General features: G+C 36.8%; 4 protein-coding genes across 5 annotated transcripts; 2 read left to right on the top strand and 2 right to left on the bottom strand.

The window, feature by feature from the left end:
* The first annotated feature begins 77 nt into the window (after positions 1-77).
* LOC133679180 (lysine-specific demethylase JMJ32-like) lies at positions 78-3111 on the top strand. Of its 2 annotated transcripts, XM_062101695.1 has the most exons (4): positions 80-1243; positions 1385-2409; positions 2633-2703; positions 2783-3111. In XM_062101695.1, the coding sequence occupies exons 2-4, from the start codon at positions 1556-1558 to the stop codon at positions 2962-2964; spliced, it is 1107 nt and encodes a 368-aa protein (XP_061957679.1). In that variant the 5' UTR covers positions 80-1243; positions 1385-1555; the 3' UTR covers positions 2965-3111. The 2 variants fall into 2 exon arrangements, with proteins under 2 accessions (XP_061957680.1, XP_061957679.1); XM_062101696.1 differs by lacking the exon at positions 2783-3111 and having other exon boundaries at positions 78-1243; positions 2550-2686.
* Positions 3112-3184: 73 nt separating this feature from the next.
* Positions 3185-14874, bottom strand: LOC133679179 (myosin-12). Its single transcript, XM_062101694.1, has 40 exons — positions 14600-14874; positions 14359-14487; positions 13534-13677; positions 13254-13399; positions 12960-13119; positions 12807-12865; positions 12567-12726; positions 12347-12496; positions 12120-12256; positions 11877-12023; positions 11464-11565; positions 11328-11385; positions 11138-11239; positions 11023-11060; positions 10412-10538; positions 10153-10323; positions 9931-10062; positions 9680-9786; positions 9359-9419; positions 9101-9278; positions 8464-8669; positions 8028-8147; positions 7802-7900; positions 7202-7417; positions 6790-6929; positions 6613-6714; positions 6064-6172; positions 5938-5985; positions 5787-5846; positions 5502-5672; positions 5226-5381; positions 4943-5149; positions 4709-4858; positions 4537-4607; positions 4338-4437; positions 4197-4253; positions 4027-4083; positions 3864-3944; positions 3698-3780; positions 3185-3571 (listed from the first exon to the last, which is right to left on the bottom strand). Exons 1-40 carry the CDS (start codon positions 14600-14602, stop codon positions 3436-3438), a joined length of 4680 nt encoding a protein of 1559 aa, XP_061957678.1. The 5' UTR covers positions 14603-14874; the 3' UTR covers positions 3185-3435.
* Positions 14875-18238: 3364 nt separating this feature from the next.
* On the bottom strand, positions 18239-19015 carry LOC133679143 (non-specific lipid-transfer protein 8). The gene is made up of 2 exons (XM_062101649.1): positions 18569-19015; positions 18239-18454 (listed from the first exon to the last, which is right to left on the bottom strand). The coding sequence occupies exons 1-2, from the start codon at positions 18913-18915 to the stop codon at positions 18445-18447; spliced, it is 357 nt and encodes a 118-aa protein (XP_061957633.1). The 5' UTR covers positions 18916-19015; the 3' UTR covers positions 18239-18444.
* A 5179-nt stretch (positions 19016-24194) lies between these two features.
* On the top strand, positions 24195-26297 carry LOC133679829 (hypothetical protein At1g04090-like). Its single transcript, XM_062102534.1, has 2 exons — positions 24195-24490; positions 24574-26297. The coding sequence occupies exons 1-2, from the start codon at positions 24367-24369 to the stop codon at positions 26124-26126; spliced, it is 1677 nt and encodes a 558-aa protein (XP_061958518.1). The 5' UTR covers positions 24195-24366; the 3' UTR covers positions 26127-26297.
* Positions 26298-26828: the final 531 nt, after the last annotated feature.

Below are 26828 nucleotides of genomic sequence, written 5' to 3'. Positions count from 1 at the left end.
TGTTAAACAGAGATACGGGGGTGGTGGGGGTGGTGGTGGTGGTGGGTGGGTGGGGGAGCGTATTTGGTATTGGAGAGCAGTGAATCTGCTTCTCTTGATATTGTTCTTCAATGTTTTTTGTTCTTTCTATGTTTCCCCCAACACATGAATCATTCATTCAGACTTGAGAATTTGCAGCTACATGCAGACCTGGATTTGTGTGTTATGAAAATGTATGGTGCCTGGCATGTCCAAGACTAGATTTTTTGCTGCCTAGTGCTGCTGCTTGTTAAGAGAGGAGAGTAGAGGAGCAGAGCAGGGCAGGGAAGGTGATCAATTTGTTAATTAGGCTGTCAACTAGATATATAAATTATATAATATTTTCTTTGACAATGTAAGGGCCGAGCCCATTGTTAAAACTTAAAAGCCCTTGGCGCTTTAACAGCAGCGACGTGTGTCTTTCTTCTCTAGTATTACGTTGTTTTAGGAAGCAGAAGAGAAGCAGGTCTTTCTCTCTAGTTTCTCCTATACTGCGAAGTCTGCACCTCCCTGTTTCTCAAAAACCCCGACTTAATTAGGAAAGAGCTTTTCTTTATTTGTCTGGCTTCTGAAACAAAAACCCAGTACAATAACGCAAAGGCAAGCTTTCTTTCCCTTAGTTCAGCTGCTTCTGGCTCATGCTACAGCCATGCTACTTCTAATTCTTTCCTTTATCATTAGTTAAGCTAATAAGAGTTTGTTTTAAGCTAATAATAACTGTAGGTGTATTTTTTTTCTTCTGTTCTAATTTTAAGATGGATGGGCTTGTCAAGTCATGGTATAAATTTGTGTTTTGGAGGATAGCTTGACATCAAGTTTTGTTTTGTTTTGCATGGAAATTTAATGAAATTTCGGCAAAAAAGAAGCTGTGGTTATTCCATGAGTTAATTTTGTTGGGAAAAATTGAGTGCAAGTCTACGCTCTTCAGTTTGCCTTAACATATTCATTATCCGGTTTGGAGATTACGTGAGGTTTAAAGATCGATTAACTTAATTAATGTGTTAGTGAAATCCTGGAGGTTATGAAAAGAACCCATGGATTTGATTATATGTGACTGTGACGTGATTTGGAGCAAGTTGCTTCTGTGATCCGAAACATTGTATTTGCTATTCACCAAGTCATGGAAACCCATTCCTTTCTGCAATATCTCTTATCAGGTCAATAGTGTTTGGTAGCAGAACAAGTCTTCTTACTTAGTAGCAGCAGCTGTACATATTCCTAACTGGTACGCCCGGCATTTCCTCGTTGTGAGACCTTTTGTTTATGAAGTCTTACTCTTTAGTTTCTGTAATAAGGAATTGTTTAGATGTTCATTTTGTTAGTGTGAACAAGGAGTTTATTTGGACAATTCTTTGTATCTGTCCAGGTTTAAGGCTTAGTGCAGCCAATGTGATCTTTACGTACACCTTGTTCTATGTGCCAGAAACTTGCACTATTTTTGGGTGTGACAGTAACTGTCATGTGGGAGTGACATGCATAATAAAGACCGTTGAAAGGCAGAACATAATAAGAAATACAGAAGCTCAAGAAAAGTGGAATGATGGAGGAGCAAGTAAGAGTACTAGAAGGGCTGTGGGGGGATGTGAGGGAGCTAAGCCTAGGAAACAGAATACAACGGCTAGACTCGGCTCCAACCCCACTCCAATTCCTAAGAGACTATGTATCACCTAACAAACCTTGCATCGTCTCCAATGCCATCTCCCACTGGCCTGCTCTTAGCCTCTGGCCTAACCTTTCTTACCTTTCTTCCTCCCTTTCTGATTCCACTGTCTCCCTTCACCTCACCCCAGATGGCCGCGCTGATTCCCTTGTTCCCCTAGAAACCCCTAAAAAAGGAGAAACATGCTTTGCCTCTGCTCACGTGGAGCATGTTCCTTTCGCTTGCGCTCTAGATCTTGTTCTGAATTCTGAAAGAAATAATGTGGTGGGATACTTGCAGCAGCAGAATGACTGTTTTCGGGAGGAATATTCGGTGTTGGCTTCTGACTGTGATGCACACATCCCATGGGCTACTGAGGCACTGGGAGGCTGCCTTCCGGAGGCAGTGAATCTGTGGATCGGAAACCATTCATCTGAGACTTCATTCCACAAGGACCATTACGAGAATCTGTATGCTGTTGTTTCAGGGGAGAAGCAATTCTTGCTACTTCCTCCTACGGACGTGCATCGCATGTACATTCAAGAGTATCCAGCTGCTCAATATTCTTATACCAGTGGCTCTGGAGAGTTCAGATTGGAGTTGGAGAAGCCACAGAGATATGTGCCTTGGTGCAGCGTGAATCCTTACCCGCCTCCAGAGACTAAGGAGAATGAGATGTCCAAATTTCCTTTGTATTTCAATGGTCCGAAGCCCTTTCATTGTACTGTCAAGGCTGGAGAGATTCTCTACTTGTAAGAAAGATTTTCATTTACTTGTTCGATTTGCTTCACACACATTACTATGTATGTAAATTTTGCATGCATAGCACTGCTCAAAAGCATTTAACTTTGAAATACAGCTCATACAAGTGAATGTTTTTGGTGAGTTTTAGAGGGACATGCAGCAAGGCTGGACTATTCTGCTGAATAATAAACAAATTATAATATCGAGGCTAATTTTGTGAAGTTGATGCAGGCCAAGTATGTGGTTTCATCATGTTCGACAGAGTCCAGATGACAACGGATGCACCATTGCCATAAACTATTGTAAGAATCTAGTACTTGTGTTTTTTTTTTAAAATATTCACATGATTGTCGAACGCTAACGCACAGATATGTGTGGCAGGGTATGATATGCAGTTCGACATCAAGTATGCTTATTTCAATTTCCTGCAATCAATTCATCATGGGTCGATGTTGATGAATTATGATGCAACCAAGTTCACCTTAAGTGATGAATTATGTATTGATGCTAATGAATTGGAAGCAGAGGAAACCAATCAAGAAGAAGATACTAAAGACGAATGAGCTTTGATTTTTTAATGTGGTGGTCAATCTGGTTATCCAATTCATTTGTGAACTCTTCAAGCAGAATATGCAAAGAAAATCACAACAGAAGACATTTGCACTGTCTCTGTCACATGTTAACATGGTCACAATTGATTCATGCAACTTTGATTCTTGTTGGCTGCTGATTATTTTCTGGTGTTTTTGTCTTACAAGCTGAAACAAAGAAGATATAGAAACATTGAAAACTAAATAATCACTATCTTCTTTTTCTTTGATGCCAAGAATTCTTCCTTGTCCAGGAACAATTGTGATTACAAAAAACCATGTACACTAACTTGCCAAAAATTGATGAGAGTGTGGTAAACAAACAAAAGAATAACAACATTCTGCAGAAGAAATCACCCAGTCACCTCACTCACCCCTTCAAAGCAAAACAAACTGTATATAAACAAATAAATTAATAAATGAAAAATGAACTCAAAGGCACGCTTAGGCTGTTTCTGTCTGTGTTTCCTGCAATAAAAAATGGAAATCAGATCTTTGACGGAGTAGCGGTGGAGGATCCATGTTGGATAAGTGGATTGCACTCAAGGATCCAAATATCTCTTCCATTGAAAAAGGTATGCTGAAACCAAACCAAATGATTGTTATTTACATTATTAATTTTCTTTCTTTCTTGTTCTTGCAGTGCTGGTGGAAAATTAGTAGTGATAAGAAAAGGAAACATTGCTAGTCTTAGTGCTTATCATACCTTGAATCAACATCAAGTAAGAATGTATTATTAGGCATGCTTATTGAATCTTCTGCCATTAGGGCTCTCATTCTGCCAATCACCTGCAAAAAGGATTTTTAATTTTTCTTAACCAAGCCCACTTCCGACTAACTACTAAACAAATAAAAGAGAGTGCTTTGCTTACATCTGAAGATAATCCCTGAGTTCCATATTTGTCATCCAAGAACATAGTCCCAATGCGATATATTTGTGGAATGCTTAACATCTATCAAAAATTAAATTAGCAAATTTTATTATACCATAGTTTTAGTTCTTTTTATTTACTATGCACACACTAAATTACTTACTGGGCAGAGTTCATTTGTGATCTCATCCGAAGATTTTTGAGCCTTTTGATGCGAAACCTACATGCATATATTATCAAAACAATCCATTGATTAGTTCAAATCAAATTCACCATTCTGGAACTAAGTCCAAGAAACAAAGAAAGGCCTTTTCGGTTTTCTAAAAGGTTTACCAGAAACCCAACAGCTTGTCTTATGTGTCGGAGTTCATCCCATGACGATCCTGCGAACTGTGAAATAAATAACAAGATATTAGAGTAATTTTCTTTCTTTTCTGCATTGCTAATCATACATTGATTGCCTTTTGTGCTTACCTGATCTGATGCTTTGAGACACCACTGTTCCAATTCCTGCAAACCAGCCTTTACATACTCTCCATTGCTAAATGAGCAGCACTCACGACGAAGCAGTAAGCTGCCAGATCAACCATTTGGATTGAGTATCAACATAGATATGAGAATGCATTGTTAAACACATGAAATAAAAAAAAATAGAAATGAAAAATCTTCTTACCTATTAAAGAGCTGTACATTTATGAATGAGAAAACCTGACTAAAGATTTTCCTTGTGAACACAGGAGGGACCTGAAAATTTCAAAAGGTTAGGTGATAAATACTTTCCTTCCCAGTCTCTGTACTGATACTTCAAGTCTGGAAAACCTAGTAGAGAGAAGATTCATTCTTACATGGTTCTCTGTCATTATGCCCAAGGTCTGATCTAGCTTATTGACAATGCTTTGCCAGTGTATATTTGACGATTGCTGTTTGGCAACAATACTCAAATGGATATTTTTGGATGACCCTCTTATTGATCTAGCTCTTATGGATCTTGGAGCCTGTTCATTTAAGTAAACATGAAATTGCCATTAAATGACTCAACTCTTACTTTGTGTGAATTCACTCTTATCCAATATGCTTACTTGGATGCACAAATTCAAAAATGGACCAATCTCTTTCTTAACACTGTCTCTGATCAGCCCATATATTTTCTCAACGTATGCAGTCAGATGTTGCTTAAACAGCAGTGCTGGGTACTTAGCTTCCACTTTTGATTGATCATTTCCTTTTCCCACCATTCCACTGTACCCACTTGACATTCCCATGCCAACTGAAGATGAACGGAATCCCTGATATTGGATGCTCGAGTATTATGATTTTGTCATGGAATTAGATTTACTAAAGAATTAACTTGATAGCACTTACCAGTGCCATTCTACCAAATAAGGTAGCAGGGGATGTTCGGTTGCGCTGTGAAGATATTTTGGTTGTATTGCTTGCTTTAAGAGTATTTTGAAGCAGATACAAAAGGGTAGAAGTTGTTGATAGCCAATATGCTAGATCAGTGATGTTGTCTTGACTCTACAATAGCACAATATAGAAAATCAGTATCACAACATTACGAAGTATATGATGCAAAACTGATAGTATTTTAATTTCCTTATATCTGGATAATGTAGTTCCATTGGTTAAGGATTCCACCTCTATTGATGATCGAATTGTGTGAATAATCCTATCAAATATAGTTGTCTTCTCTGCTTCGAAGGATCTCCACTGAAGAAGTGATTTATACACAACACAGGCGGCAACAGGTCTGGTCTCATCAAACCGCTTATCTTCTGTAAGACACTTGATAAGTACATCATGGTTTTCCTGTCCATAGAATAGAAATAATAGAATTTCCTTTTCAGCAATTACACAATTGAAGCACAGACACTCTTGAAATATTTTCTGGGTTTGGCAAGAATTCAGCATCCAGCTGGGTACCTGCTGCCTGTCTGTTAGGGGTCTTTGTGTAGTTAAGAGGGAGATGGGAGGTCCGGATTCCTGGATACAAAATTTATCATTAGGTCTAGGGTTAATTTATGGCAGTATCTATTTGCTTCTGGAAATGTGTGTTTAAGGAAGGTGGCTGTACCTTTGTCATTTGAGGCTCTTCTTCTGTTTGATGTCCATTCTCAAAACTCTGAATCATTAAACAAGGTTAATGAAAAATTGTAAGATGATTTTATCCAAGGAAAACGACAGTTTTAGAGAAGCACACCTTGACTTGAGGCAGAATCCTTTCAGGATTCGCTACCTGTTCCACAATTGCTGGTTGTTTGCGAAGCAATTCATTCTCTGACTCCAGCTCTGCAATCTTACTCTTGAGTCTGGATAAAAGGTACAAAGCTTTCAGATTTGTATGAGAATGAGTAGTTTAATCTTTGGGCTTCAGGATTTTTTAGAAACTTCATGGTAAATTGGCATGTTGCTTACCCAGTTCAACTTGGCCATACAAAACCGAATCAATTTCAAGTACCAAATTAGATTTACAGGTATCTCTGCTAAATAATCTACAACATTCCATTTTTCCACGATTTGTTTAATTGTCTGATGTTGTGTTATAGAAATTTTCTGCCATGTAGAAGCAGGTCCTCCATTACACACACACACATGCAAACATCTCTTTTGTCACTCATCAATGGCACTGTCAGCCGTACTCTGTTGCATCTCATCATGGATTTTCTCCGTTAGCTAATTTTTATGGGAACAATGTAGAGAAGGTGAAATAGATCAATTTTTCAGGTTTAATTATGTGACTGAGTCTTACATTTTTAATTCTTCAGAGAGATCCTCATTTGTTGATGCATCCAAAGCCTGCTGTCGTAAAACTTGATTCTCTGATTCGAGGTTGGACAAATTTAATTCCAATCTAAAAATCATAAAGAGTTAGTAAACCCCAGCTAAAGATCACAGAATGCCTGTGTAATAAAGCCATGGAAATTACCTTTCAATGGTGTCTTGAAGTTTCATTGTTTTCAGGTGTGATTCTTCAGCCTCTATAGCTCTTGCTTTGCTCTCTTTCTCAAGTTCAGAACACTTATTCTCGAATTCCTCCATCTTCTTCTTCAGCTCACTTAGCTCATTCTATGTATTCATAATATAAATTATATCATCCATCTAGGCAACAGTAGACTTATGTGTGCACTCGTGTGTGCTTGGTATGCATGAAGTTGTTGTCAGGCTTGACAATTCACTCTTTTCCAGAGTTTTTATTTTTGGTCCACCAATTTTGACTCAAGTTAATTATTTACAATTTCACATAAAGCTATAACTTGTGTCAAAATTGTCAATTAATGTAGCATAATGTAATATACTGATGCTGCTGTAGGATGTTAGGTGGTTGAACAGTGTCATACCTCCAATTCATCATTCTGGTTCTTGAGTAACTCCAGCTTGGTGTTATCCACAACTGGTACCTCTTTGATAACCGGTGGAGCTTGTTCTATAGCTAACTTTGCCGCTTCTTTTTCATGGATTATTGCGGCATGGGCTTCATCTAGTTGACCTTGCATCTCATTTAATGAACCTTGCAGTTTTGCAATTTCTTGCCCTTTAGCTTCTTCAAGATCAAGCTACACACACACACACACACACAAATGTCATGGGCATAGTTTGGCCAATCGAAGAGGAGCTTAGCAACAAGATTGGACATTGTTAGCAAGTTTCTTTACAACTTTAGATTCTTGGGCATTTTGGGGAAGTAACTGACTGTCTAAATAACTGATTATCAAATCAGCATGTACAAGGAAGCATATAGGATGTGTTCAATATGTAGGTGATAATTTTCCTGCACTGTAAGTGAAATGCCATTTAAATTTGTTGATGAATAGTGTCCATTTCTAAATTTAATTGTGCTTTGTTAAACAAAAAACAAATTCATTTCTTTCTTGTTGCATGATCAAACTATTACTGCGCTACTAGTTATACTTTTTTTGGAACTTTGATATAAAATATACCCTCAAGTGCTTTTCAAATTCTAGTCGCCATGTTAGCTCTTCAACTCGCTTCTCTAGCTTGTCCTTAGCTTCCTTTAGTGCCCCAGTTTCTCTTGCAGCCTGCATCAGTATATTTGTCAGCTCTATTGTGCAAATACCAACTGTAATTATAGTGCAATAGAATTGTTGAATGTCAAGAATTGGTAGAGAACTGCAGTTAAAACTGCTTATAGGTAGTTACACTCACCATCTTGAGCTTTCTAAGCTCCTTCCTAGCTGTCCTTGCTCTCCAAAGACATTGCAATGCTAGAGTTGCGATCTTATGCTGCTTATACGCAGAAAGAGAATGGTATCTTCTCCATCGAGTCTATAAAATTAAAGATTTGATAAGACAGGAAAAATTATTAGTCAGAAATCGTTCATCTGAGCACTCTGGAATTGCTTGTTCTTTTGCATGAAGTGGTACAAAAAAAAAAAAAAATTCTATTCATTTGAACCTGAACAAATGCCATCCTTGCTATGTTTTATCCGATCTCATGTTTGCTCTTATGTTGACATTATATTTTCTTAATTCCCAGCTCTTCCTAGAAATCATTTTCATTCCAATCTATTTCTAATTACATTCTCCTTGATTCCCTATGATTTAAAACTTATGTAAGTAGCCCAGCCAGATAGTACATCACCTGAATTACAGTTGCAGCCTTGGTTCTTCTTCTGTATCTGTATTCATTACGTGCTGCCATTGCTCGCATTCCAGTTTGGATAGCTTTTGCTGATGCTTGCAAGTTAGTGTAAAATGTTCTTGCTCTATGAGCACGGACATTCTTTTGTATACGGATAGAAGCTGCTTCCTTCCTCATATGTTCATATATCTTACGGGCAAGTTGTGCTGCACAAGAGGCAAGACAAAAGAAGTATTGTCATCTCAGACTTCTATGTTTTCTAGGCCATGACTTCAAATGGTGGTCTGGCTCGTTTTCAGTTTGGATCAAGTCATGGCCATAAAACCTGATTTTTCTGTAGAAAATCATAAAGAAATTCGACCAAACAACCATAACCATATTACATCTTGATATTGAAAACATTTCATTAACAATCATGGCAATTCCAAAATTAACAAAGTACTTGTTCCTGGTCAATGGAGTTGTCGATGCCTAACTCACACACAACTATTTTAGAATGGCAGGATTCTGTTAACCAAATATGGCATGCAAAACTATTCAATCACTCTTCATCAGTGCAAGTTACTTCACTCGGTTGGTCTGTTTGCCGTCATGCTTTACAGTGCAAGATGCAATTACTTGGGAAAAGAAAGCTAACCTCTCCAGAGTTTCTGCAAATGAATTGTAGCTCTTCTTAGGGTGATGAACTCTTTTCTGGCCAGATATGTTCGGATTTGTCTCTGGATTCGCCTGACAGCATTAGCCAAAATTTCAGCTCTTCGTGCATCTAACTCAGCCATCTGCCCAGCTCTGAGGAACACCTTTGTTTTCCCAATCTAAACCAGGCATTTAGGGGAAAATGTTAACATATTTTATAAACATGGCTCCTTTTTATTATTGTCATGATTAAACATACCTGATAGCCCTTCAAACCCATCCTGTCCAAGATGGAAACGCATGCTGATTTTTCGTCAGATCTGCCCAGAAGAAACAGTGAACGTTATGGTTGGACCAATATGAAGTTCAAGATGATTTAGGTGTTGGAGAATAGGTAGTGAGGAACAGCTGAGTAGATGTTCCAACTCAGCTATCACAAACTTCGGTCAGCTCCTGTTAGATAAGATAAAATTTCTGCTCAAAATAACAGGTCAATGCTCTCATTCTAGCCCTGACTTTGAGACCTCCATGCCACAATTGCATAATGCGAAATGAAAAGTAACTGCACAAGAATTCATACCCATCTAGAACATCAGGAGCCAGCATTCCAAAACGATCAAGGAACTCATCAAATGTTCTTTTGGTAGGATAACCAGCACAACTTATCCTAATCGCCTCTAGTACTCCCTGTTGTAAAATCCATTAGAATAATCATTATAAATCAGAGCAGCTTGATAAATAGTTTGGAAACAGACATGTTTTGCCTGATCTGAAAAGTGAAAATCAAAGCGATATATGTCCTTGACAAGGAAGCAAGTGAATTTATCTTACCCCACATCTTAGTTGGTTCAAGACATTGAAGTTCTCAAAGATTCCAGGCTTTAGTACTGTATTCGGCTTTACACATCTGATGTAATGTGGTTCTGTTGTGTTCAATGTCTCCATCAAAGCTTGTAATTGTTGCTGGATGTTAATTTTGAGCCAAGAATTAGTCATGGTCTGAATTATTTTCTGTATCATACAGGATGCTGCTTCTATGTGGATAAAGCTTACCTTGAAGCGGGTACCAATTGAAGGGAACTTGGATTGCTTAGATGTCTCTTCAGGTAGTGGAGGGAAAAGGTTAGCAACAAAAGGACACTTGGAAGCATCTAATAGAGCTTGATGTTCTGCTACAACATAATCTTTATTTTTGTCAAGAAAATGATCTGCTTGGTATGTAACCTGCTCACAGAATGGCTCAATGATTAGAAATCCACATATGTGGTTCCTTTAGCTGGTGTTCAGGAATAAGATTCAAAACATCACTTACATCTCCCGCATAATGATTGATTGTGAAGGCTGTTCGAGCAAGTTTCGGCTTGCTGAAGCGTTTGTGAGCTTTATATGTCTGGTACATCTTTTGTGCAAATGTCTCATGGGTCGACTTGGGAAACATGCTGCATTAGGAAGGTACTCATTCTTACGTCCCATGATTTCAACATTTATTTATTTTCCTTTTCCCATTTTGATTTCTTTTATTATATTCTTTCAGCTGCCTCACGATAAGTATAGTCGGGTCTAGAGAATTTAAGGAGTTGGACTTTTTTTTCTTTAGAATAAGTATTCAGACGTTTTGTGGTGCTAGCTTTGGTAACTTCGATTACCTCCTATTATGAAAAACAAGTTTCAGAAGAAATGTTTTGCTTGCTTTCATAACATTCACTTGCATTTCTGTAGCCTTTTGCTTTAAGTTTTATTAAATCTCTTACGATCATGTAGTTCCCCCACTCCACTTTCCATTAATATTACTTAACTGACATTTAATTCCCTGAGCTATCATGCACACCTTTATGTGTTAGGTATGAATATTCATGTAGAAGGTAAATAATTTCACAGCTAGATTAATTTATAACTTTTTCAATATAGAAGGGAATCACATACCAGGCTTCATCAAGAAGGGCTATAATACCTCCCGGTTTCTGCAGGCACGGGCATAATAACCGTGTGTCAATATTTCATGAATAGAATATGTTACTTTGACATGAAGTACTCTTACCTTCTCAATTAGATCCAAAACATCCTGGTTGTCTACGAATTCTACATAGCTCCAGTTTATCTCCTCCCGTGTATACTCTTCTTGCTCCATCTTGAATACATGCTGTGGATAGAGATTCATGTGTGCATAAAAAAAAGCACTTATGAAGATGATTGAAACTCAAAACTATGCATAGGAATCTCAACCCTACCTGGTTAAAATGCTGTTGTAACTTCTCATTTGTCAAGTTGATACAGAGCTGCTCAAAACTACAGTATTCATCACATGGTGAGATATTCCTGTTGAAATATTTATTCGAAGATAACTTCATATATAGTTTCATGTACCTGTTGATCTTGAAGCTTTCAAAGCCATAAATATCAAGGACTCCAATTAAGCTTGCTGCGTTAGGATCTTGACCGATTGAACTATTGATCTTGTCTACAATCCTGCAACAGTCAATTGACTCTTCTCTTGTTAATTCCTTATTTACTGGGATCGATCAAGATGATTCCAAATGAACAATTGAGAAACTGAAGTGATGTTAGAGAACTATTATATCGGCTTTGTCCTGCCGATCTATTAGCAGAATCCATATTTGATATCACCAAGGAAACATTATGTAAGTTCAAAATTTGGCCGAAGTACATTGTTGCAAAACATCCTGAACAAATGATAAAATTGATGTTCTTTTGCTACTGTTTGCATGTAGTGTCTAGAATAAATTTCTGGTCTAGATGAATGAGTTTGATTTTCTTACCAGTCAAACAGCTTTGAGTATACGGTCTTGGCCAAGGCATCACGACTTAGGACAGCTAAATCTGGGTCCAGAGGTTTTGTAATGTTACCATCTGGAGTCACTATAACCCGCTTACAAAGTGAGTCTTCCAGTGCCTTCTCATCACACCTAAATCAAAGCATTTTGTGAGATAGTGACATGGCATCACTAGATATTATAACAGCATCTTTTATTTTGGTGGTCAAAATAAGTCAGAGTGCTAACATCAGTAGCTCTGCTGCTGTTCGAAGATGGTAGAGTGATTTATCATCCTTAAGTTTAGAAGAATCCGCTTCCTTCCCTTTCACAAAGTCAATGTTTCCAATATGGAGGATTGCAGCTACTATGCTGAATATAGCATCCTACAGAAGAGAAAACTCCCCTTTGTTAATCTGGAACATGTATCTCTATGCTAAGTAATCCATTCCTGTAGGGATGGGAAGAGTAAGAACCTGTTCATCCTGGCTGATCCCGACAATATCCATTGCATTTCTGGTCTCCAAATACTCCCTTGCATCATCTACATTTGCAACTTCGTAACAGTTTGTTTGATTTAAATAGTGGAAAGTTCTCGGGTCCCCTAACTTGTATTTCTTGACATCCTGAAAGGTAACATCAGTTAGATAGCTTTTCCTGAATGGCCACGAATTCTTGCTGTTGTCAGGAAATCACCTCTGGTGGTGCTGCACAGAGCATGTAAAAACAATGGTAGTTTCTCTCTGGGTCAGAGACTTGGCAAACACGTGATCTTTCGAGAAGATAAGTACGAACTGCAGCTCCAGATATTTTCCCATGCTTGTCAAATTGTATCTCAACAAACTTTCCAAATCGACTGATTGACCACCCAATTTTTGTAAGTTAAACAGCAAGTTTTAGAAGAAATAGAACGTAGATAGAGCATCTAAATTTCACCTCGAATTGTTGTTTTTGACAGTTTTTGCGTTCCCAAATGCTTCCAATACTGGATTGGACTGAAGTGGAAATTAATACAAGTCTTCATTCAATTAGTTCAGTAGTTGAATCACCTAAAAGGCAATATTTTGTCAAATATAGTTTTTAACTTACCTCCAAAACTTGTTGTTCTACTGTTCTTCCTTCACTACCTGCAGATCTCCCCCCCATGAAGGCGAGGTATCTCATGAGCATCTTTGTAGTCTCTGTTTTACCAGCTCCACTCTCTCCACTTACCAAGATGGACTGGCTGCCCTGTTCATTTATCATTGCTCTGATGTTTGAAGTTATCATATTAGCTTGATATATGTATATATATGTATGTATTAAAAATATATTAGTTACAAGATATGTTGAATTCAGCTCATGCATGTTAATTAAACTTAGTTTTTGATCTGTTGATATTACCTGTAACAAGTGTCTGCCACAGCAAAAAGGTGTGGACTTAGCTCTCCAAATGCAGCTCCCTTGTACTGCTCCATCATGTGGACGTCATACAGATGTGGTAGTCTTCGGAAAGGATTTACCGCTATTAGAATGTTCCCAGTGTAAGTCTGCTTATTTCAGTACTGATCATCAGTATACTGGTTTGTACATAAATATCTGTTCTATAGTCTCAAGACTAATTCCTAAATTATATTCACTTATTTTACGGTGGTGTCAGATGCATCAATTAATGTTGACTCACATATATCTCATTGAGTGCAAACCGGCAAGCAAGGTTATGCAAGACTCCTGGTTCATGGAGGTATGCTAATTTGGTCATGTCATCGACTCCTGCTGGTGGCGCCTCTGTGTCTCTTGGATATATACTTGAAATATCTGCAACTATCTGGAGTTGAGGTAAGAATCAATAAGGAATTCTTGTCAATACCAATCAATACTTCGAACTTCATCTATCTAGTTCATATGTTGGTGGCTGGTCTCTAAGAACAAACCTCAAACATAATAATGTAGCATAAATCTTGACCGATTATGGAGTCAAGAAAATTCAATGAGTGATAGAGCGGTATTTTGTTTGAGTGAGGTAAGCTTTTGCCTCTTCTTCTTATTTGTAACAGCTAGCAAGTGTTATAACAGTTGCCTAAATTGTTTCAGAAGAAAATTGCAATTTAAATTTAAACGTCAGCCAATGTCCTGAATATACAAAGCAGAAGTTACAGAGTATATATTTATCCATCTTGTAATTGATTTTTGTTTGTCCACAATATACATTTCCCCTAAGTATGCCTAGCTACTATGATATAAACAATCAAGTTTCACGATGTACTGGATCGCTAGCAGAGTCAGATTCTTGCAAGATATTCACTAGGTGTAGTTAGCATTCATGCACTCACTAATGGATCTTTTGCCGTCCTTTGGATCCTGGATTTCAAAGGTATTTAGTTTTTCTACTATATCAGTACAAAACCCTTTCAATAGAATAGATGGTTTCAAACTCTGAGTACCATATTTACATGATCTGAACTAGTATGGAAGAGATTGGATGATATAGTTAAACAGGAAGCCTCACAGTTTTTCCACTTGAGGTAGTAATGGTGGCATCTCTGCCCTTGATTTCTGTAACTTCACCATCCAACCATGCTTCCTCAGGATCCTCAATCCAAACATGCGATCCAACTATGATGTTTACCGGGGTTCCCTGGATACATCATCCAAGACAGAGAACATAATATCAATCATTTCAAATACTTTGCTAGTAAATCAAAGAGTGGAAAATGAACCAACAAAAAACCCATGATCGGGAAGCTTACCATATTGAAAAGCTTGTTTATACGATCATCAAATGTTTTTCAGAATCGGAATGACGTAAAGAAGCAGATGGAAAAAATGTAATGGTTTTGAGAGAAAGAGAGAAAAGAAGAAGAAATGTAGTAGCTAGCTAGGTAGGAGAATGGGAATGTCTTTTTAATCAAGGGTGGTCATAGAGCCACTGGGTGTTGGATTAAAGAAGTTGAAAGTATAAAAGAATGTTGAAAAGGAATTCAAAAAGCAGAGGGAGTGCAGGGTGTGGCAACTCAAAAGCAAAAGGAAGCAGCCAGCCAGCCAGCCAGCCAGCCACCCCTCACCTCCCGCCCCCACTCCATTGCCAACCTTTTTTGCTCATCATACGTAGGATGCTGACCTGGCGCCACTAGAGAAGCCCCCACAATCTCTTCATTAATTGCTTAAGCCATACGTAGTAGCTACAAGCAGAATTTGATTCCCATCATCCCGCAGATACATTATGTTGCGATGGTGGACAAAGTCACGGTACTGTTTCATTGCATGAGCGCAACCTTGATTGTTTCGGGATAGGGGTCATCTTGTAGTTCTAGTTTAGCAGCATTGTTCGATTAAGTCTGTTGTAAACAGCTTTAGTGACGTTTAAGTGCTTGTGAAGTTTAGTGACCTCATATTGCACGCACACACACATATACATATATGCATTCAGCCGGATAATGGAATATGTCAAGCATTCTGTCAAAGTCAACGTCTTGGAAGGAAGAAGGGGACAGTTTGGTGATTCTCATTCATTTGTAAAGAAAGAACAGGAAAGCTGATTTCAAGAATCCAGTCACAGAAAGACACCTATGTTTTTCTACAATTCAAATCATGGGCGGGTGGACCATAACCATACATGCATCCCCTCTCTTTACGCTTACCAAACACGAGGGGCCCCCTGTGGGCTGTGGGGTTTGTCTTTGTGGGGGGAAGGCCGGTGGAGAAGATATTCATGCCGGTGCCGGATTTTGGCTATTTCACATGGGGAAAAGGTCCTATGTTGTGGGACCTCAAATACTATATAAAAAAAGCTTTCCAACCATGCTGCTGCTGCTGCTGCTTTTTTTTTTGCTTTTACTTTTCTTTCTTTATTAACTCGTCATTTTCATAGCCGAGACTTGGGGTGTTCAATCATTATTCTTGCTCGTCAAGGCTATGCTATTAGGGGGCATGGAGAATCACCCCCATTAGACTTAAAATGAACCCACCGAGGCCATCTGCTCTGATCTTACTCGGTTGCTTTCTGCTGTCAGAATTTTGCCCCCAGGCTGCGGGGATCGAGTCTTAGAAAAAACTGTGACTCTGTACTGTACTTTACCGCTGGCTGTAAGCTGAGTGCTTGTGCTGTCCTGACTCCTGGGACAGAAGTTAAGGCTTTGATGTAAGTTAGTGATGATGCACATGTGCATGTGGTCTGCTTATGGCTCCTAATCTGCCCGATGCTAGAACTTGTTTTCTAAGCAGATGTGATGGGACCATCTCAGCTAGATAAATTAGATTGGACAATTGTGTTTTCGATACAATTTATGTACAATATTAATAGCTACCTTACAAAATTAATCATATAGAAAATAAAAATTAATTACATAGAAAATCAAAAACCTAAATCTCAACGCCTCAATAAAGGATACTTTACTGTGTAAAAATCCATTGACATCCAATTGATTTCCTTCCTGATCGAGGATCAGGAGTTCCCACTTTTTTTTTTTTGACAAAGATTTCATTTTTTTTTTTTGTTCATAATTGCTTTTCACCTCAAGTTAGCTAAGGTTAAGTAATAAATTTAATTTTAAAAAATAATAGTTAAACATATAATCACTTGTAGGAAATTTAACCATACTAGATAAATTAGGTTCATAAATGTTAAATGGATTTAAAAATATCTCTAATATTATAATTTGATAATTTTCTGATTAACTTGAACACTAAATTAGAAATATCTTCAACAATCACTTGGTTTTGTATATTAGTTGCAAGAGATTCTAACTCGAAAAAAGCAGTTGAAGTCAAATCTTCTGGTACTCATCATCATCATTTTAATCCAAAATCATACCACTCAAATTCAATTCATATTCTTTTTGATTATTTGGTTTAGATTATGAATCATCATTCATGAAATTCAAATTTATATCAACAAAATTTTAATATAGCGTTTGAATTTTCTTCTATACTCCCCTTGAAGTTAAGACTTAAAGAAAAAAAGCATGGTTTTTTCATAAAAAAACCAATATCAAATTTAGATAAATATTTACTTATGATAACATCAATATCTCTTTTGACCTATGATTTTAGAAACAATTAGAATAGAAGGTAAAAGAACTATGGGGTTGAAGTATCATTGACAATAAATATAAATTTTTGTGAGGATAAATTAAGAGGTGAGATATATATAAAATCAAATTTAGCATCAAAATTAATTATCCATGCACTATTATAAATAGATGCATGAATATTTAAAACCTTACCAAGAGTAATTATAGCTACAGCTAATAAATCTATGTTTATTGCTAATCTCTAGACGGATCTTCAAATTCTTGTTCTTGGAAAATTGCGAATCTTTCTGATTTTTCCTAAAAAGTCACACACAAACATAATACCTTTCTCTTTCAAAGGGAGAATAATTTGATTTTTTTTCTTGAGGATTCAAAGACTCTAAAAAGAAAAAGTTGACAACAATAAAGAAAAATCAAGGGTTTAAAGATTTTAAAACCTAACTTTGATATATGTTTTCAATAGAAAAAAAATACCTTTCTGATTTCTTTTATTAAGAGAATGAAAAATATAATATACACACAATACAAATTAACATATATCTTGAAAATACATTGAAATTATATATATATATATATATATATATTTAAAAAATTATTTTTAAAATCAGCACATAAAAATAATATGAAAAAATAAAAAAATAATGTGAAAAAAAAACAGTTTTGAATTAAAAAAAAAACAAGCATATGAATGATAACCCTTGCTGCCACGTCCCAAGTATCTGGTCTCATTTCCTTGTTTTGTATGCTATCACTCAAGAAGCCTTCCCAAAGAGCCTCACATGGGTCTAGCCCAGGATACAATCAGGAAGCCTGAAATCTATCTATATCAGTGTTTTATTTTATTTTTGAAGCCCGAAATCAGACGAGCACCAAACAACTATTGGACATTTCCCTGAGAACAAGGTCCCTGTTTATCATTTTGTCCAACCATGTTTTTGAAAATAGAAAATAGACATAACTAATTATAGTAGTTTGGTTTGAGAATCTTAGAGAAGTAAATACATTCAAAGATAAAATTAACTCGATTAGAAATTTTGGAGGATTATCATATCAGATTCATCCATTAACCATAGATTTAACGTGATCTTACTTGCATTTCAGAGTGTCCAGCTTCAGATCTTCCCTCTCAAAACCCCATTGAGATTGAAATCACACAGCTAGTTTTTGTTTACATCATATGGTATTCAAACAACGTGAGCTCCACTGCAGTAGTCGTAATTTTTACGTGCCCCAGAAAATGCAGAAGACGATGGCCCTGTCCTTAATTGTTATCGCATTGAAGTTTAATATAGAAAAGAAAAAAAAGAGAAGAAGTCTCCTTTGCATATTAAGAAAAGGGCATAGATGATGAGTGGATTAGCGTGCAAATCTTGACCATAATTATGGTGTCTTTATTTACTTGCAGAAGCAAAGGCACTAGCATGCTTTCAACACATTACAAAATAGGGTAAGCTTCCCGTACACACACATACATAAATTAGGCAGAACTCTTCCCATTTCACTTAAAATAGTAACACGCGGATCGAAAAGCCTTCAGCAGACCATTTCCATCTCCATCTCAACTAACTAATCCTGCAGAAGGAAAAACTTTTGGTTATCAAAGAGAAAGCAGGAAACTGCAGTAAAAGGAAAAAAAGCAAGCATTGATGGAAGTTGAAAGCGTGAGAGAGTTGATATATATGTTACTTGGAGCAATCAACACTGGGAGAAATAGTGTAAGGCAAGTTGATTCCACAGTTAGCTGGAAGAGCCTGGGCTAACTGGGGGTTTGGATTTAATGACTTCGAAGCTGATTTGATACACTCACAAGCTGCCTTCTTATCAGCTGTGCTTGATGCAGCAGATTGAAGAGCTGAGGCTCCTGCACAGCATGCAGAAGGTGGTTTCCCAGTGCCGCTCGAAAGGTAGTTCACACAAGGCCTCAGGTCCTTGATCACATCACTGCAGGAAATCGCAGCATCAGAAGTTGGGGCAAGTAAAAGAAACATCATTAGAGCAGCCATTGCTGCCACCACTACACTTGAAGAGTTCATGGCACAGGAGTAGGTGAGATAAGGCTAACTTGAGCACTTCCCTTGAAACTAGTTTCAGTTTTATAGCGAACCTGGAGGGATACTCACAAGTGCAAGAAAGGTTAGAAACTTCTAAAGATTTAGACGATTCAGTTATCAATGAGTGCAAGAAATTAAAAAGAGGAAATGATCCCTATAAGATAGGGTAAAAAAGTCAAGTTAGGTGGGATTCATGAAGAAAGTCTCAAGCAAGCTATTGAACCTGCCCATCTTAACTTATGCAAGAATGCTACTTCGCTAATTGCCTGAAGCAAGATTTACCATTCAACTGTTTTCTCCCCTGTCCCAAGTTACTCTAATTCCTACCAAATTTCCACCGGAGGCCAATCCTAATAGTTAATTTTAAAATATAATTAATATTATTTTTTAACATATTTATTTAATTTAAAACTTGAAACTTGTATAGATTCATACTATTTTATATAATTAATTAATTTTAATTAGAAAAAAATAAAAATATTAAAATTTAAACTCGTGATTATCAAAATTTCGATACCATAGTAAAAAACCATCTCAATCTAAAAATTTAAGCTATCTAATAAGATATTAAAATATAATTTATATTATGTTTTAATACAATCCGATAAATACAGTCTATATTGAGTTAAAAACTTATTATAGCTTATAATAAAGGATGATATAGACACCAATTGCATTTGTGATGCGTTGGAGCAGTATAACATCGGCAGGTCGGCACCTAATACTCAATACAGAAGTAATGCCAAACCCCGAGTGAAACATTTTTTTGAGCAAGTTCCATCAAATATGTTTTTTCCCAGTTAAAGAATATAGAGCAGAAAAACAATAAGACGCTCATTTCTCATGAATGGATATCTCAACCATCTATAATTTTTTTCTAATAAATTAACTGAGAGAGTAAAGCAAGTGCATTCGGCAGTCGTCTATGTTTATGTAGCTTGGCTGTTGAGCATTTGCTTTGCTTTTTGTTGCTTGTATTGTTCACCTTAGACTATAAATTTATTATATTACAAGAACAAGAAACAACAAATGTCTTCTCCTACAAGCGGTGGTGTCTGTGGTCCTTGGTTCATCCAAGTGTTGATGGTTAGGAAAAAGACTGCCAAAACAAATATTGATGCAGCTAGTGTTGTCTTGGACCAAGTAAGCATTATAATTGATGATTTATCTCTACAAAGCAAATTACTAACCACTCTCTTTTTCTGTCAAATGAGCCATTTTGTTTCTGTATTGGTTTGTGTGATTAGACTACTTACATTGCAAACAGAAAACAGCTTGTGTACATTATAGTGATGTTCTCTTGATGGGAAACAGTGCCTGCAAAAAATACCCCAAGGGAATCAGTGCAGGTCTATATCTGTGACTCTTCCAATTTCATTGAAATTATGCTAAGAGGACACTAGCTTTTGTCTAAAAGTATATCAATGTTACTGCAATTCAATTGTTATTATTGGATATAACTGCTCCTCTTAACACACAACACAGTGAGGTCAGAATTTAGATGTATGCTGTCAAAAAATTGAAATACTGCACTTACATGTGGATAAGTTTCTCCCCAGCTGGGCATGTATACCTTTATGTTTATTGATTCTTGAACCCTCTTGATTGAATTATGCAATCTATAACATGAAAACAAGGAATGCCGAATCTTTGTTACAGAGAGCATGGATGATTCATTTGAAAGAAAAAATAACACAATTTCAAAAATGATTTTACTGTAACTTTGTATAATGATTGCCAAAATGGTTAGCAGAACTACCCATAACTCTTCTGAAATTAAGCTAACAATCACCATGAAAGTGGCTTGGAATTTCAAGCCTGCAGCACCCCTTGATCTTATTTAAGGTCCATACACTAGTAGGAACAAGAACGAAAAACCGAAAGTGCGACCGGTAATAAAACTCCGTGTGTCCAAAACTGTTGGGCGTGCTTGCTCTGACCATAACGCCACTTCACCCCCGAGCACCAACTTGGTCTCCTCCGGGGTCAATCCATATGCTATGTCATAGTTATATATGGTTTGCCATGTTTTGAAAGGTCCACACCATGATCCACCACTGCCACTATCACCGCTTGGTGGTGGTGGATCATATTGGCTGTCATTCCCAACAAAACCACAACGCCCTCAATCCAAGTAATAAAACTCTGAGGATGACGCAATAGATCTGTAAACAGAAGAAACAACCAGTTTTGTGCTGTTTGGACCGCTGTTCCATGATTGTAGGATGGTATTATCAGGTGGAAAAAATGAAGGGTGTTGTCATCCAATAAAAAGTCTTCCCAGCAAACCACTGTGCGATTGAGGGACACAATGTAAGGGAAGGTTGAGCTCACAAATATGTCAAGGAGTTGACTGAGAGTCCCATTGCCGGGTCTGCTCTCCAACATCCAGGCCTCCAGCATGGTCAAATGGCTCAGGAAATAAGGTAGCTGTAACACCAATCACATTTTTGAGAATTTGTTAGGTCTTTGGATTCAAGGGCTTTAGGTGTCAGTTCCCGGCTCTGATGCGAGCCTGCCACCCCACTGGCTTTCAGCCGGCCACCAGAACATGTTTGCACAATTCATGAAATCCGGAGAGGCTTCAGCCCACGATCCTGTATGTGCTGCAATTATCAATAATCCCACTTAGTCATGCCTTCCAAACAGCACCTTTGAACACAGAACCAAATACATAAGGATACATTAAACCTTCTACACAGATGATTCAACAATGAGATTCACTACTTGCTATTTATCGCTTTATTTTTACGGGAAATTAGCCAGCTCTTCTCATTGAGTTCCCACGATCTAATCCACTCATTTTTCTTATTAACATTTCGGATTGCCTTTCACACTCCAGTAGTTCAAACTTGAAAACAAATATGAAGCACTGATACTCTTAACCTGGCAATAACCGAACATCAGGATGAGGGCAACAAGGATGATTTTAGCATAAAAGAACAACACAATCTCACCGTTGACTGGATCACATTGCAAGAAACCTTCTTTAAAGAAGTCCTACAAGCTTTACGAACTCGAATAAGGTATCTCTTACTTGCGTTGCTTTAAATTTTCTCTTTAGTTCAGTTTTTCCCTGCAATATTTTTTGTAGGGAAATAAACAAGGCCGGCATTGCCAAATGTCCACGGTATCTTCTATTAAGGCCATGGGAAGATTTGGGATTTAAATTTTAGTTTAGGGATTTATTTTAGTTTGAGTTTATAACAACCTAAAATCAATGTTTAGAACTTGTTTTAGATCTTAGGTTTTAGTTAGAGTCTTTTAATTTGTAGTCAAAAGAGGTCCATTAAGGTTATTAGATGAAGGAATATATATTGTTTTCTTTGTTGCAAAATTTAACAATAATGATGTTTTGAATAAAATTGTGTTTTGCGTGAAGTAATGTTTTTCTTTTTACTAAGGTAAAGAACAAATTTGAATTATCAATGTCTAATTGACCTTGCAACATTTTCGTATACTTTGGGTTCTTGATTTTCTATAATCAAAAAGTTCAATTTCAGTTTCTAATACCTTTAATTATTAGATATAAGGTTATCTTTGGATCAAGATTTATCTATCATAAACTTGAGTTTTAGCTTTTCAAGATTGTGTTAATTTTGTTTGAGGATTTCTGGATCTTTATATCTTATTCTAATACCATCTAATATAAACACCATGAGTATAAAGATCTAGAAACCCACAAGCAAGATTGACACAATCTTGAAAAGACATATGGGCCTTCCACACACTATCAACTTCTGAAAATGTAATATTAGTTAATTTAACTTAAAAAGATCAAATTACCCATGATGGCCTGGAAATAACAAAAAAAACCTATGCAAAAAGACCAAAAGTCCTTTGAACTTATATTTTAATTTTTTATTTCAAGGGCAAAGATGTCCTTTCATTGTATTTTAAAAATAAAAAAGACTTAAATACCCTCAACTGATAGCTTAAAAAAATTTAAACTGAATTATAATTAAGTCATTTTATTAGTCAAAAAAGAAAAAAAATCATATATATCTCTAGCCAAATCATTAATAACTAATAAGTCAACCGAAAAGTAAGACCAACTACTCCCACCTAATAATGCTTTAATTTTTTCTTGAAAGGGCACAAAGGTCATGGTATTATAGCAATAAATAATAAATTTAGATTGTATGTATAATGATTGTTACATGATTTTCTGAACGAGATTTTGAGTTTTTGTTAATTAAAAAGGAAAGATATAAATGTTAATTAAAATTAGTTTCAATGCACTCAGGTTACTAACCGGATCACAAATTAAAAATATCCTCCCAAGTTAATTTTTATTTTTTTCAAAAAAGATGTTTTCACTAATTTGTTTTTTACAAAATAAAAATGGATTGAGAGATGTTTTGAATGGGTCATGCCAGGTTAATTAGGTCAACAAATCAACTAGGTTTTTCTTTTTTACTAAGACAACCATATATTTTTCTTCTATTTTTTATTCCACTTGAATTGGTCCTCTAAACAGTCAAATCTTGGGTCAACTTGCTAGGCTAGTCTTTTACAACTATTCAATGTATTACACAAAATTAAGTGAATGTTTTTGCTAATGCTTTAATTTTGCTTTAATGGTGGGCTCAAAACTAATAACAGCTAAAGTATGAATTTACTGTTTTTTATCTTGTGTTTTTTTTGTTGCGAAGGGTTGTATCCCATTACAAATACAAAAACAGAAGTAAAAACAAATATATCTGTATATCAAGAACAAGAGATTCGAATTGGAAGGTCGGGATTTTTCTTTGTTCGTTTCTGTATATATTTGTATTTGTTTCCTTCTATGGATATTTCTTTTTTTGTTATTGCAATTTTATAGATTTAGGATTCAGGGGCTTTTGAGCTTTATATCTCTGCTTTATTCACAAAACTACTATATAACACAGATAAATAAGCATGCCGTTTTTCGATCTTTTAGTCCTTACCCGCATCGGTAGATGGGCATGAAGTTGATATGCCGCCCAAGCATGGACTCACATATACATGCGTGCTCAGGGATATTTGTTTACTTGAAAGACTAAACGAAGTTAAAAAAGAAAATCATGCTATGCCCATGTTACATATGTTACGTATCTTCTTGTAATCATCATCCAGACTTGGGAAATTGTGTAAATGCGGGTCACCCATATATGAATCTTGGTGTGAAAGAGAAGTTGAACAAAGTTTGAAAGCATACAGCATACAAATATGGATGTATATCCCGTTGTCTTGCTTGCACGTTACAGCCTTTAGCTTCTCTCTTCTTTTATTTATTTGCTGTCTTTTCCGTTTTCCTCAACACAATCATTCATATCTGTGTTCCTTAAGCTGTCTTATAAACAGAATATGGCTCTAGTCTAGGCTTTGATCTTCTTGTAAATGTACGTAAGTATTCCTTATCAAGCTCAACCTCTTTCTTTCTTTGAATAACTCGATCGGCCGGCAATTATGGGGAACTGCCTTTCCTCCACTCAATCTGCAGTAAATCCTAATGTTATCTCCAAGAAACGGAAAACATTGCCCATTGATGCCTCTTTCAAGCTTCCCGCTCCATTACCATCTTGGCCACCAGGTTGCTTTCTTCTTTCTGGTAGTAAACTATTGCAGTCCTATTGTGGTGTACTGTTGAATATATTCCTTTATTTATGCGTACAGGTGAAGGTTTTGGCAGTGGAATTATTGATCTTGGAGATGGATTACTAGTGTGCCTGTTATCATCTTTCAACAAAGTTTGGGCCACACATGAAGGAGGGCCAGATAATCTCGGAGCTTCCTTCTTTGAACCCTCACAATTTCCACAAGGTTTCTCTATGCTTGGTTCCTACAGCCAACCCAACAACACGTTGCTACATGGATGGGTTCTTGCAGGGAGAGACGACACAGGCTCAGCATTGAAGCAACCGATTGATTATACTCTTGTTTGGAGCAGCGATTCTTTGCGAATCAAGCAAGACGGCGTTGGCTACATTTGGCTACCTACTCCGCCTGATGGTTACAAAGCTGTAGGCCATGTCGTCACCAACTCCCCTCAGAAGCCTCCTCTTGGAAAAATCCACTGTGTCAGGTCTGACCTCACCGACCAATGCGAGTTTGACTCGTGGATATGGGGACCTGGTAAGGAGAGCGATCCAAATGGTTTCAATGTTTATAGTCTGCTGCCTAGTAATAGAGGAACGCAAGCCATGGGTGTCTGTGTAGGGACATTTGTAGCCCAAAATACTATCACTGCTCCTGTTTCTCTGGCTTGTGTGAAAAATGTGGTGTCCAATCTATCTTGTATGCCTAATCGAAACCAAATTCAAACGATCTTTCAGGCATATTCTCCTTGGATGTATTTTCATCCTGATGAACAATACCTTCCTTCTTCAGTGAATTGGTATCTTAAAAACGGGGCATTGCTATATAAAAAGGGGGACGAATCCAAACCTGTGCCAATCGAATCCAATGGCTCGAAACTTCCCCAAGGTGGTGCAGACGATGATACTTATTGGATGGATCTTCCTCTGGACGAAGGGGCCAAAGAGAGGGTAAAGAAAGGAAATCTACAAGATTCCCAAGTCTATTTACACATAAAGCCAATGCTCGGAGCCACATTCACTGATATAGCTGTGTGGGTGTTCTACCCTTTCAATGGTCCTTCAAAGGCTAAAGTTGAATTTATAAATATTCCGTTGGGAAAGATAGGAGAACATGTTGGTGATTGGGAGCATGTGACCTTGAGGATCAGCAATTTTAATGGAGAGTTATGGAGTGTCTATTTTTCGGAACACAGTGGGGGAACATGGGTGAAGGCTTCAGAACTTGAGTTTCAAAATGGCAACAAAGCTGTGACCTATTCATCCCTACACGGCCATGCCATGTATGCCAAGCCAGGTCTAGTTTTACAAGGGAGTGGAGGCATAGGAATTAGGAATGATACTGCTAAAAGCAAGAAATTCATGGATACAGGAGCAAATTCCTTAGTGGTGGCAGCTGAGTATCTGGGCACAGACATTAATGAACCTCCATGGCTCAACTATTTCAGGAAATGGGGTCCAAAAGTTACGTACGACATCTCGGAAGAGATCAAGAAGGTAGATAAACTATTGCCCGGAAAACTAAAATCTGCTTTCGACAAGTTTATCAGGAGTCTACCAAATGAAGTGCTCGGGGAACAAGGACCAACAGGCCCCAAAATGAAAAGAAATTGGACTGGAGATGAAGTTTGAATATTGTATAATATCTAATTACATGACATAAGCTTGAATTAATTTTTTTTAGGGGCAGTGATTTAGCCATTAATTCCATCAATATTTGTACCAAAAAATACTCAAGGCGCAGTGTTTCATTTCATTCACAAAAGAAATCCCAAATTGTAGAGTGATGGTTTTGTTCCTGAATTCTGATCAAGCTAGCCACTTTGCTGTATGTTGCAGACAATTTTGAATACCTAAAATTTTACAAGCACAAGCACACATATAATCCATATTTAAAATATTCTTACAAAAAAAAAAGTAAACAATCCTTTGATTTTTTTTCTTTAATTTAAGAAGTGGTGACTTGATTTATTTCTGAAATGAAGTCAAGATTTGTACTTTGCAAGAATGCAAATTTAAACGTGTATTGCGAAGTGAGATTTGATGATTCATTACAATATTTAACAGTTTTACATACAGAATTTTTTCGTCAGCTTAAGACACATATTCCATCGGTAATTAATTTACCAACAAAATCACTGACGAAAATGCTTCGTCGATGAATCTTTCATCAGTAATTTTTTACCCATTGGTAATAAAAAAATATTATTATTGACGGATTTACTGATGGAACAAATGCGTAAAAACAAAATTACCCGCTTCATTCTGTTGGTTTATCCCTCAAAAAATACCATCGGTAATTATTTAAAAACATTTTTAAAAAATCCATTTTAA

The sequence above is a fragment of the Populus nigra genome, chromosome 19 (genome assembly GCF_951802175.1).
Source record: "Populus nigra chromosome 19, ddPopNigr1.1, whole genome shotgun sequence".
Lineage (NCBI taxonomy): Eukaryota > Viridiplantae > Streptophyta > Magnoliopsida > Malpighiales > Salicaceae > Populus > Populus nigra.
The sequence above is the reverse complement of the archived record's forward strand: the minus strand, read 5'-3'. Positions and strand labels throughout refer to the sequence as shown.